We start from the raw sequence: 12244 nt of genomic DNA on the forward strand, positions 1-12244 counted from the left end.
TGGTATTTCTACAATAATATCAAATAAAAAAAGATTTAATATTTATTGTCAGTGGATTATATGCGAATTAAATGTTTATTGTTTATTTAGAGTGACGCAAAGCGATAACATTAAAAATCGAGACGATTAATATCAATATATCAATTTCATATTGGTAATCTTAACTTCCAAATACTATTAGTGTAAATGGCTTATATTTATTAGATGTTTACTCTCGTGACTAGAATTACATATTAACTGAATATGTATATATAAATGAATTAATTTGTAGTGCTAAATACCCTAAACCAATTTAAATAAAATTATTCCATGAAATCCAAAAAATTATCGACTTCGCCGCTATCAACAACGCTCTCGGGTATTTCGTTGATGTGCGGCAATAGCAAGTAATCATTGGTTTCCCAATCCTCGTCCTTGGGCATGTCTGTATCTCCCGGTCGTAAAGTCGTTTGCAGAGGTTTCCCATCCGGACCCAACGAAAGATATTTCAATAAGCTTCCGGATATCAAATCGCTGGGATGCGCATTCTGTGGTATCGGTATATCATCGCCCAAACCGTTAAAGAATGACTTCGTAAATTGGAAGTTCTGCAAACCGAAAATCACATGAACTGTTGTATTCTAAAATTGAGATTGGTCAGTTTACTTCTGGTAAACAGTGATGCTGAACGCAATAGTAGTTTCCACCGTTATCGCTGTGACACCAAGTTCCGTCTGGGAAATATGGAGACACTCCCAAATCGTTCAATTCTATCCTCGGAGTGTAATAACTGCCAGAATCAGCACGTCTGCAGAAAATAGCACAACCCATCCATAATCTTGCTTCTTCGTGAGGCGCCTGCAACCCCGAACCTTTTGGATCTAACTGTGGAAGAAGTTTAGAGAAATCTCCGCATTTCTTCGACGCATATTCTGAAGCGGTTCGCCTCTTCTTCTTCGAACACAACTGCAATCAGCTTGATTTAGTTAAAATTGTCTTATTTTATTTTTTTTTTAAATACTTTATCATCCTTGCATAATCCTATTTCATAGCTGCTTCCTTCGCAGCCTTTGTCGGTATTCAATGGATACGGACTATTGCAAATTCGCCTCTTATCCTGATAACCTTGGGATTTGAGTATACAACCAGACGTACATGAGCCCGTCTTCCAAGGGCCCCAACCTCCTGGAACGGTGTCCACCGGTTTTGGTGGGGTTTTCGCCACACAATCTCCTCCATAGCAATACTGTCAATTAAGCAATTAGATTTAGTCAGTTAAATTAGAAAGTTGTACTTTGCCCTTCCCGCATTGAGTTCCTTCCAAAGCTGGACCAGCGTGGTAATATCCACTCCTGTGTGGGGTTTTGCATTGTAAATTGTAGCAAATCGTCGACAGTTGTTGACTGGAAGACATATATGCGTCTTTGTCTCTTAACAGTATTTCGCATTGCTTTTTGATCGTGTAAATTTGTCCTGGAATATCCATAAATTTCGTATGGTCCAATGCGGGATTTGGAGGTTTTCCGCTGTCTTGTAAACACGTAGCCCAGCTACAAAATTACACAATTGTATAATAACATAAATATTAATTCAAAGTGTACCTTAATTTTGATACAATTTCAGCGCTACAACTCGACCACTGCGTTTCTCCGTTTGTACCTCTTGAAGGAGACATTACATATCCTTCCTTTGGGCAACTATTGCCTGTCCCATCATGATGCATTCCCAAACTAAAACAGATTTTAAACTATTATAAAGAGTTTAGTTATTATGATTTTATTTACTTATGTCCAATTTCATGAGCCAAAATATATACGCTAGTAAATCCGGCACTTGGGTAAGGTTTTCCGAAAACATTTGTAGTACCCATTTCTGCAATAACGCAGGCGTATTGTCCAAGACAAACACCACCGACAGTTGCTAAACCCATAGTAACGCCACTTTTGCGTCCTTTCTCGTAGGCGAAGAAATCCAAACTAAATAGAATATCATAAACATGTTATTTTTAAACTACTTAACTAAAAGTTTACCCAGAAACGTATAGTCCCATATCCCAATGTTCTGGATGGTTATCATCAGGAGGATTTATTTTGTTTTGGTAATCACAGAAGGAATCCAAAAGTTTTCCTCTCTCGCCGTCGTAGTGGGGCATCTTCGACGGTTGTTTTTTCATTATATCAAGTCGAACCAATAGCAAATTTATAGAAGTTCCTAGACTAGGATGATGATATAAAGCTTGTACCTAAAATTATTTCATTAATATATAAATTTGAAAAATACTTTATCAGTATATTTTACAGCATTAACATATGCTAGGATCATATCCTGAAGTTTGGAATCATCATAATTCATGTAAGGTGCAAATATCTTGTAAGCCGCCTCATCGAAGAAGAGACCCAATTCCACCGTCAATCCTCCAACAGGTCGATTGCTCGCTCTCTGTATTCTTTGCTTAGAATTTATAAATTTTACAGGAAAAGAATCGTAATGAAAAACTTTATCCGTTGCTCTTTTCACCAAATGTGGGATTTTATCTTCAAAGTCTTCGCCTTCGATCAAGGGTTCTCTTATTTTCAAAATAGCTTCCAACCTTTTCGTCAAAGGTAAAATTTCCAATGTTATATTATTTAAAAACAACAATCCTTGCTGAAAGACATATATTAAAAACGCATTGCCATTACCATAATTTGAATTATCTTACCACGCGCTTTGGAACGCAAATGTTAATTGATCCAACGCCGTTTTCATCTTTATGAATAAAGTTACAATTTTCTACGGGTTTCTTTAATTCCTCGATGTAGTCGTCCTCGTGAATGTAACTTTTAAAGTGAGGCGAAATCAAATTCGTATTTTTCGTCAACTTTAAATTAATAGGCCTACAATAAGCTTGATTATACGAAAAAAAAAACATCAAAATATCACAGTAAACTTACTTTCCGAAAGCCGAGAAATCGAATTGTCCAAACTCCACATCTTCACCATCCAATGTTGTTGCTTCCCTTACTGATACAACTGTTGGAAGATAAACAACTTCGTAGTTTCCGATCTTTTTGCTTTCGGAGAAGTAATGGTTCAGTTCGCTATCAGTCATATATTCGTGCAGATCGTTGATGCTGAACGAACAGACCCAGCTAATAGCCGAAAACAATACGAGTTTTGCCAACATTTCTTGTTGTTCGAATGATAGTTTCAGCTTGCTCTCAATGGTCTTTTATAATAATGGACAATGCTGGTACTTTGGTCAATGTCAACATTAAACATATTTTTGTTTAAATTATCGACGAAGAGATATGAACATTTCATTGACCTTTTATAAATACCACCATGCAATTATGATAATTTTAGCAAAGAAATATGTACAACATGTTTAGATAAAGCGATGGAAGCAAAGAAAAAATAGATTATTTTTTATTTATTGTTATAATTATATATAATTATATGATATTTTAATAACTTCCTATTTTTCTTTTTCACTATGTTTCTGTTAATCGTCATCGTATTTCAACTTATTTTCTTTATTTATCTCAATTTCCTTACATACTTAATATACCTTGTTTATTTATATCACTTAAGTAGCATAAAAAGTAATTATTTAATATTCTTTTTAGCGAAATAACTTATTTCTATATATGAACATGTTTGAATTTAGTTTTTACATTCAGATAACAAAAGAAAAGTCATTATTATGATACAAATCTAAAAATAAAGAAAAAAGTACTCATGGGATTACATAAAGTAATTTAGAAGGTATTCTATGTATAGCACACGTATGCATTGAGGATGGTATATATTGAACATTTACATATAAGATCGAAGGTTATACATGACATTTTTCATGGTTAGGGACTCATCAATTTATGCTTAATCATTGGAATAAAACATCTATGTTCTAGTCCTATCCGAAACTTAATAATTCTACCTAACATGGCGTTGACAAAAATAGAGTTTGCTGTGCAAATGACTTGTGATAGCTGTGAAAGAGATGTCAGAAACAGTTTAGACAACGTCGATGGTGTAAAAAACATAGAAATCGATCTGAAAAGTGGAAGTGTAGTTGTTGATACAACCCTGTCTGCTGACGAAGTATTCAAAAAGTTGGAGCAGTCTGGAAAAAAGGTTGTACTCAAAGGTTATGGTAATTTATCTGGTGTTGTCATCCTTGATACAGGCAAAAAATCTGTTAAGGGGGTTGTCAGATTTGTACAGCAGACTCCCAACATCTGCATTATTGATGGCACAGTTGATGGCTTGAATCCTGGTAAACATCAAATATCAGTTCATGAGTGTGGAGATTTATCAGAAGGTATAAATCAAATATAACACTGAGTGACTTCCAAATAATGAGGGTTTTTTTCCAGGTTGTTCAAGTGTTGGCAGTTACTTTAATCCTTATACCAATGGAAGTAGAAGTGTATATGGAAATATTGGATGTGTAAATGCTGAGAGCAATGGGAGGGCAGCATTCAGGATTGATGATAATGTGATCAAGCTATCAGAAATTATAGGAAGATCATTTGTTATATCTGATGAGAAAAATAACAGGCTAGCATGTGGAATAATTGCCAGGTCTGCAGGACTATTTCAAAATCCAAAAAAGATATGTGCATGTGATGGTATCTCACTTTGGGATGAAAAGTCTCAACCAAAGCCATCACTTTAACTTAAATTATTATTAAATTTTATATATTTATAGCAGAAATAGTTTAGTGTTGGAATGGAAGGCAAGCAGGTCTTGCCTTTTAAATAAATATATAGATAAATATGTATGTTGTAGCAAACACATTTATATTTTATAATAAATTTAAAATCAAAACAATGAAGTTTGCTTTGGTTTACTTCAGTTGGTAATATTTTAATAACTGTGGTAGGTCATTTTTATATGGCTCAGCAACAATTTCATATAATTGTCTAATGTTAATTAGATTTTATCTTTGAATTTTAATCAGGATTGTTAATTTTTAATTGATTTTGTCCTATTCATGCAAATAATTCTTGAGTAGGCCTAAAACGATGCACTTTGAACTTCTGTTTTCTGTATTATTAGAACTACCAATGTATCAATGAACTGCTAATTATTATTTTTGACATTGAAGTTTGTGATTTGGTTAAATTTGTATGGGAGAAGCTGAAAAAATACTTTAGACAAATAGTATCTACGATTACTATTATTTGATTGTTATATTATTGTTAATATAATGGAGGTTAGTTTTATAGAAAGGTAACTTCGGATATTTTAATAATTTTCATTACAGTTAGAGGAGCTGTATAAGCCACTGGAAAGGCCAGCAAATTATTCAGGAGAAAATAGTCGTTTTCCACCAGTGATAGATTCTGAAAGTGAGGATGGAGAAGTGTTCTCTAGTACAGACTCAGATTCTGATGCTCCTGTTAAAGTGAAAAAACCAAAAATTCCCATCAGACCCAAGAAAGAGAATAAACTAAAGCAGAAAAAGTATAATGTTTGGAGTACCAGAATTCATGAGGATTTGTTGTCAGATACACTTAATAGTTGTGCTGTGAGCTACCGTGACAGATCTAGAAATGTAGAATCCTATGACTACACATTAAGTGCTTCATACAGGGACAATAAAGAAAGAAATAAGAAGGATGTTGAGAATGTGAAGGAAAGGAAGAATAATAAAAGAACCAGAAGTGATGTCAACAATCAAAATATACGCTCTGTGGGAAGGAAAGAGAAGCAGAGGAAAAATAAAATACAGCCTAGACATTTGCCAAACCTTAATTCAATGGACTGCAGTGATGAAGAATTTGCAACAGACTTGGCAAACAAGTTGTGCGAAGAAAAGGAATCTCTCATATTGACTATTGTTAAAGTTGCTGGTAAGGAGAAGACTAACAGAATTTTCAAAGAGACTCAGAGAATAGAGAGGGAAGGAGGAATGTTCATATTAAACAATACCCGTAGGAGAACATCAGGTGGAGTCTTTCTCCTTTTGGTTAAACATGACAATGAATTAACCAAAGATCAACTGAATATTATATTTGAAGAGGATAGACTTAAAGCCAAAGAGGAATTGAAGATGAAGAAAAAAAATAAATTTGATAAAATGAAGAACAAAATAACAGCTGAAACTAATCTCCCTGAATTACTATCAAGGGCAGAGAGTTTCAGCAAGTTTAATAAAAACAAATGGGCAGAGAGTGATCAAGATGATGTTGTGAATCCTCCACCGACGCCTGAAACTGATGGCCATGCTGACAGTGGTGATGGCATGGATATTCCAAATGTTGATGGGAGAAAATTAGACTCCTACGATGATGACTTCTTGGATGTCAATGCTGGCAATGACATGGATTTATTTTAAGGGAAATCCAATAACTGAAATGTAATTATTTAATTAAGAAATAAAATTTAAGTTTACTTTTCAATTTACCAAATTTGTTATTACTGTTTCTATGTGATTTAAATCAACTGTTGTCTTTCTATTGGCCTCAGCTTCTGCTGCAGCTCTCATTGCTGATTCAACAGTCATCACTTTTACCAATTTGGCTATCAGACTAACTGGCTCCTCATTTATTTTTATTTTTCCATTTGTAAATTGGCTTTTGAGGATGTCTCTAATTGAAGACTGCAAACATAACTCATGTTTTATTCGTGGAAATCATACAATACTAACAACTCACATTCCTAAATTCAGTTTTTATTTTATCTACAATATCATTCTTGTCATTGGACATTATTTTTACTTAAGGCGTAATTTTAGTTTGTAATAGGTTAACTCTGAAAATGAAAAAAGTACCCGCGTTTAAATCACAAAAAAATGTTGTGAAGGTTGCATTCAGAAATGTAACGAATGTAGCATAACATTATATAAATACAGGGGAACCTCGCTTTACGATCAAAATGAATTGTAAGAAAAATGACTCGCTTAACGTGTGACGATGAGAAGAGAAGTCCCGCCTTCTACATCATTTTTAAAACTTGTGTACACAATTTATGTGTATTTTTGAATATTTTAATACGAGTATTTCATTCTACGAGTAAAAATCCGGAAATTTTGGAATGGATTAAACTCGTTAAGCGAGATTCCACTGTATTTGTCTAAGGTCACCTGTATCACAAAAATATAATACGAAGGAATTAGTTAAATTCTCAGATTAAAATTAAAAACATTCATTACGCTGTAGGGTTGATTTTTATGGAAATATATAGGGTCATAAATATTGTTATATTTAAACTTTATATATAAGACATTAAATTCAATGGGCTAATTTTCCACGTTATAGAAATACTTACAAAGTCAACTAAAGTAATTGATGAAAATTCTATTAACTATAAACTTCTTATTTTGAAATTATATACAACATAAATAATTATCTATTATTATTTAATGTTTGTCAATCTGACTCAATGCTCGAAAGATGACAACAAGACTGAGTCATAGACATAAGATTTGATTTGTCTACAGCTTGCACATTTCAATTCTCTGAAAGAACTGGATCTAAAAACATGTTATTAAAATCGTATATTTATATCATGGTAGTACAGTATCATACGAAATTTTGTCAAGAATTGAAAATATACAAACCCTGATTTCCGCAAATTCTTTGCGACTAATAATGTCGAAAAATGTAATGTATGATATACTTTATATGACCACCTTGGCAACACTAAAGCAAACTTTAAACTATGCGAAATATCCAGTATTTAATCTAAAAATATTTTTTATAAACAATTTAAATTGTGAACACAATTTTTAGCATTTTTAAAATCATGGTCACTTTTGAGGAAATTCGTTAGGAATACAGTTTCTATCATATAAACAGGTAACAGTGAAACAAATTGATTTCAGTATATTTAAAGCAAGTTTTTATTAATTTGAAAGTCAACAAGATGAATATTATTTACATATTAACAAGTGGGACAGCAATCTGGGTAAGGTTTGGATAAATCTTCAGAGCACCTTTCGCCCTTGGAATTCACAGCTACGCCACAGCTAAAAATATAACATTGTAAATAGATGCAAATATTACTGTTTCGCGGATGAATTACCTGGTGTATTGGATACTTCCATTGGATTGGCATGTCAGTTGGGCGCATTCTTTGGGAACCTGCTTACTTTCGCCACTCTTCAAAGTGAGATTCCACTGCTTTGAGACGCAGGTGCCTTTGGCTAAAGCAAACCATTTAGTTGAGGATTAATATTAATTATATTGCTACAATATTTACCAGCATTTGGGTTTGGTGGTTCAATTGCAACCGCACAAAGGCAAACAGCCACGCAGCAACTTAATACCAACAAAGTCTTGAACATCTTTAGTTGTTGCAAGTTTCGAGCACACTGAAGCATTTCCACAGAACCGGCTCTATTTATACCCATTAGCATTAGCTTCATTTACATAAAACCGCAAATCATGTGTTAAATAATTTATCTATGCAGTATTTGCTCCAAGTACCATAACATCTTTGAAATTGTTTATTTGATTTACTAAGAATTTAGTAACTAGTAAATATCTATTTATATACAATCGAATTGATTCTGTATTATACAATGTTATTGAATTAACAGAAGCTACGCCTAAACTGGTTTTTACAAAAAAAAAAATGACGTAACTTTCGAAATACAAAAGTCGCTTCTGTTGTTTACATTTCAATGATCGATAAGTGATTACATCATTATACGTACGTCTTTGTTTTGCAACCTCAGCAAACAGGTGTTTAAATAAACCATTTTATATAGTACATATTTTTTTTATTTAAAGAGTAAACATTTCATCTTGATCTATGACATTTTAATGTTAATATACAGAACAAATCATAATTCAAATTCTTATATTACTGTTACACGAAATCCACTCCAAAAACATCGGAACTCTGGTGTAGACTGTTGGCAAACCATTTGAACAAAACTTCGATCCAAATGAAACTATTCCAATCTATAAAGTTAATTATGAATTTATTGCTCTCGAGACACTACCGAAAGTTCTTACGAGTTTGTCATCAATAGCTAAAGGACCTCCCGAATCCCCTTGGCAAGCCCCATGCCTACCAAAACCCGACGAGCAAATATTCGTAAGGCCTGCATCTCTATCGTGAAAAGCTTCATTGCACAATTGATTATCCATAATGCGAACGTTCAAGTACATCAGATTCTTCACGACGTCTCCATTTTCCGTTGTCTTTCCGAATCCCGAAACCACTCCGACGTTGTTGAGGAAATTTCGTCTAACGTCATTGTAATTTGGAAGCGATATTGGAGACACGGCCTCTGCGTTCAAACAGTTTAATGATGTACAAAAAATAAAAAACACTAATATCTCACCATTAAAATTAATTGATTGCTGTAGATGTAAAAGGCAAATATCATTTTTCAAAGAAATCGGATTGAATGCATGATGCACTAGAAACTTATCAGCGTCAACTCTAATCTCCGTTGGATTGTATTTAGATAAGTCGGTATTTCCCAAAATAACTAAAATTCTTCTAGGCCTTGAAAGAAAAAAAAAACATAATTATTTTGAATACCAAACAAAGGTTTTTAGTTTAATATTACGGAGCGAAAATGCAGTGGGCTGCAGTTATTACGATATCGTTGGATATCAAAGAGCCTCCACAAAATATAGTATCTCCTCTATAACTCTCTATATAGATTGCAGCCTAGAAGAGAAACACATAAATTAAATATAATTTCTAATTAAATAATTTGATTCTAACTTGATAAGGAAATTGGTATTTGGGCGCTAAAATTCCGTTCACGATCTTCGTATTAAATGGTCCTTTGAAATTTACTAAGCTGGTAGCATAGTCGATCTGAAATAACTAATTACTTAAATGCAATCTTTTATAAATTATAGATCTTCACCTCATAAGGATTAGAGATATTATTCAAATCAATGTGTTGGAATGTTTGCGCGTGCAAAGCTAACGGAATCTGAAATATGCGAAATATTAATGTTAAGTGTACGAAAAAAGTAAACTTACTTGTATAATCAATGCGATGACGATTTGGAACATTTTGCTTTTTTTGTCATTCTTACACACTTTATATTTTTGAAACGGACTTATATAGCTCGAAAACAGAGCAATTACACGAGAAAAAAAACCCAAATTGTTCAACAGCAATTTTAGCATTTTTTTAGGTCAACATTTTTCTTCGAATAAACGAAAATGTTAATGCATTTTTTTATTTAGAATAACAATAAATATATAATGCACTAAAATATAATAATTTTGTTTTCATTGCATTAACTTCTTAGTCTGCTTATTGTATTTTTGATCATATTTCCGGAACTCTTATATTCTGCATTTATTAGTTTCGGTGTTGCACAAATAGATAAATGATAAAATAAAATAAAAGATAAAGTGATTAAATCATATAAATTTGGGTGCAAGAGTACAAAAAGTAATTAACATATATGATTTTGTTATACGTTGTGTTAAGCATTTTTGTTGTTATACATGGAGAAAATTCGCCAATTGTGCAAACTGGGCATGGGCCAGTGATTGGTCTATCAGAAACGTCGAGGTCTGGAAAAAACTTTTATTCGTTCAGAAAAATTCCTTATGCAAAGCCACCATTGGGAAATTTAAGGTTTAAGGTACACATAAATAAGGTACAACAATTTTTCAGAGTCCCGAGAAGTCTAATAATTGGGCGAATGTTTATGATGCAAGAGAAGACGGACCGAAATGCATTCAAAAAAACTATTTCTTCTATCAAAACCCATTAATTGAAGGTTCCGAAGATTGTCTTTATCTTAACGTTTATACTAGAGTGAGAATGAAATAAATATTATATAGGTTTGATGTAAATTATTAATGACCATTAGAGCATTTCGCAGAGATCGAATTTTCCTGTGATGGTTTTTATTCATTATGGAGGGTTAGTTTTTGGATCCGGTCGCAGCTCAGTGATCGGTCCTGATTACTTAATGGACGAAGAAATAGTATTTGTGTTTTAATTACCGTTTAGGAGTTTTCGCTAATTATTACTGTATAATTTAAAAGTGTAATTTAATAATTAAGAACGTAAGGTTTCTACTCGACAGTCGACGATGCAACACCCGGCAATTACGGCTACAAAGACATGGTATTAGCATTGAAATGGGTTCAAGAAAATATCAATAACTTCGGTGGTAATAAACATAAAGTGACAATATTTGGTCAAAGCATTGGCGGTATTGCAGTTCACTATATGATACTAAGCCCCGCGGGGAAAAATCTTTTTCACTGGGTAATTTCACAAAGCGGAACAGCTTTAAATATTTGGGGCTATCCAAAAGCAAGTTTCCATCCAACAAGCACATTTAGTAAATTGCACAACGGTAGATAACTTCGCTATGGTGGATTCTTTAAGGCAAATACTGGCAGACGTATTGATCGAAAGTGCTAAGGATTTTATTGTAAGTTTCTTAAAGTAATATTTTTTTTAAATTTCAAGATATTTTCTAATGAACCATCCACTATATTTTCTACGGTAAACGAAGCGAAGAATCCCTTGAATTCAGAGCTGTTCTTGACTAAAGGTCCAATGAAAATATTGCAGAGCGGTCATTTTAATCAGGTGCCGTGGATTACAGGAATAACTTCTGATGATGGTATCATCAAGGCTTCTCCTCTAGTGAGACTATCGAATACACTGAAACAATTGAATGCCAATTTTGATAAGTTAGGGCCGCAATTGCTCTTTCTGCCATTGAGCCGGATCAAGTGCAATCTTTATGGAATGATTTGATCGATTTTTATTTTGACGGTCAACATTTCGTGAATTCCTCAAATCCCACCAGCGTCCAAGAATTTATTAAGGTAAAAACTAAAGAAAAAGCTCGACTTGAATTAATAGAATTTTGCAGTTTTACACTGATCGCGGTTTTGCGTACGGCGCTTACCAATCCGTGCTTCTGCAAGCCGTAAAATCAAGAAATCCTATATGGTTATACAACTTCGATTATCGCGGAAAGTTATCATACGGTGATCTTGTCGCAGTAACCAACGAAACAATCCAATTCAACTGGGGCGTCCAATTCACATTGTGACGATGAGTCAACTTTTCGTTAAACTTTGGACAAACTTTGCCAGATTCGGGTAATGCCTTAACAGCTTTTCAGAAAACGTTCATTGCTACTCATTTTTTTTTTTGAATGCCCACCGTGGAATTCGAAAGAAGATACAGAAGATATGGCCTCCGGTTCCAAGATTGTCGTGGCCCAGGCACGGTTTTTTGCCATTTTTAAATATAAGCAACGCAAATACAAGCTGTAGAGTGCAATTTGCTGTTGCGCATGATTTTTACTCGGAGAGGAT

General features: G+C 33.5%; 7 protein-coding genes across 8 annotated transcripts; 3 read left to right on the plus strand and 4 right to left on the minus strand.

Annotated features, from left to right (window-relative positions):
* Positions 1–194: 194 nt before the first annotated feature.
* Positions 195–3145, minus strand: LOC108559510 (A disintegrin and metalloproteinase with thrombospondin motifs 6-like). Its single transcript, XM_017916813.1, has 10 exons — positions 2913–3145; positions 2681–2855; positions 2278–2625; positions 2010–2221; positions 1764–1955; positions 1581–1709; positions 1274–1529; positions 1001–1225; positions 646–945; positions 195–587 (listed from the first exon to the last, which is right to left on the minus strand). Exons 1-10 carry the CDS (start codon positions 3143–3145, stop codon positions 303–305), a joined length of 2355 nt encoding a protein of 784 aa, XP_017772302.1. The 3' UTR covers positions 195–302.
* Positions 3146–3790: 645 nt separating this feature from the next.
* Positions 3791–4752, plus strand: LOC108559540 (copper chaperone for superoxide dismutase-like). 2 transcript variants are annotated; one of them, XM_017916855.1, is made up of 3 exons: positions 3791–3817; positions 3873–4282; positions 4338–4752. In XM_017916855.1, exons 2-3 carry the CDS (start codon positions 3904–3906, stop codon positions 4637–4639), a joined length of 681 nt encoding a protein of 226 aa, XP_017772344.1. In that variant the 5' UTR covers positions 3791–3817; positions 3873–3903; the 3' UTR covers positions 4640–4752. The 2 variants fall into 2 exon arrangements, with proteins under 2 accessions (XP_017772344.1, XP_017772343.1); XM_017916854.1 differs by having other exon boundaries at positions 3797–4282.
* Positions 4753–5028: 276 nt separating this feature from the next.
* Positions 5029–6319, plus strand: LOC108559538 (phosphorylated adapter RNA export protein). The gene is made up of 2 exons (XM_017916851.1): positions 5029–5180; positions 5232–6319. Exons 1-2 carry the CDS (start codon positions 5175–5177, stop codon positions 6303–6305), a joined length of 1080 nt encoding a protein of 359 aa, XP_017772340.1. The 5' UTR covers positions 5029–5174; the 3' UTR covers positions 6306–6319.
* LOC108559542 (centromere protein X-like) lies at positions 6231–6741 on the minus strand. Its single transcript, XM_017916857.1, has 3 exons — positions 6625–6741; positions 6375–6569; positions 6231–6319 (listed from the first exon to the last, which is right to left on the minus strand). The coding sequence occupies exons 1-3, from the start codon at positions 6676–6678 to the stop codon at positions 6302–6304; spliced, it is 267 nt and encodes an 88-aa protein (XP_017772346.1). The 5' UTR covers positions 6679–6741; the 3' UTR covers positions 6231–6301.
* Positions 6742–7787: 1046 nt separating this feature from the next.
* LOC108559541 lies at positions 7788–8300 on the minus strand. The gene is made up of 3 exons (XM_017916856.1): positions 8171–8300; positions 7994–8114; positions 7788–7937 (listed from the first exon to the last, which is right to left on the minus strand). Exons 1-3 carry the CDS (start codon positions 8289–8291, stop codon positions 7853–7855), a joined length of 327 nt encoding a protein of 108 aa, XP_017772345.1. The 5' UTR covers positions 8292–8300; the 3' UTR covers positions 7788–7852.
* Positions 8301–8716: 416 nt separating this feature from the next.
* On the minus strand, positions 8717–10052 carry LOC108559539 (chymotrypsin-2-like). The gene is made up of 7 exons (XM_017916852.1): positions 9923–10052; positions 9804–9872; positions 9656–9751; positions 9495–9598; positions 9264–9430; positions 8932–9209; positions 8717–8877 (listed from the first exon to the last, which is right to left on the minus strand). The coding sequence occupies exons 1-7, from the start codon at positions 9953–9955 to the stop codon at positions 8764–8766; spliced, it is 861 nt and encodes a 286-aa protein (XP_017772341.1). The 5' UTR covers positions 9956–10052; the 3' UTR covers positions 8717–8763.
* Positions 10053–10332: 280 nt separating this feature from the next.
* Positions 10333–11734, plus strand: LOC108559511 (venom carboxylesterase-6-like). Its single transcript, XM_017916814.1, has 3 exons — positions 10333–10582; positions 10975–11265; positions 11359–11734. Exons 1-3 carry the CDS (start codon positions 10357–10359, stop codon positions 11673–11675), a joined length of 834 nt encoding a protein of 277 aa, XP_017772303.1. The 5' UTR covers positions 10333–10356; the 3' UTR covers positions 11676–11734.
* Positions 11735–12244: the final 510 nt, after the last annotated feature.

The sequence above is a fragment of the Nicrophorus vespilloides genome, unplaced genomic scaffold (genome assembly GCF_001412225.1).
Source record: "Nicrophorus vespilloides isolate i.1.1-1 unplaced genomic scaffold, Nicve_v1.0, whole genome shotgun sequence".
NCBI classification, from domain to species: Eukaryota; Metazoa; Arthropoda; class Insecta; order Coleoptera; family Silphidae; genus Nicrophorus; species Nicrophorus vespilloides.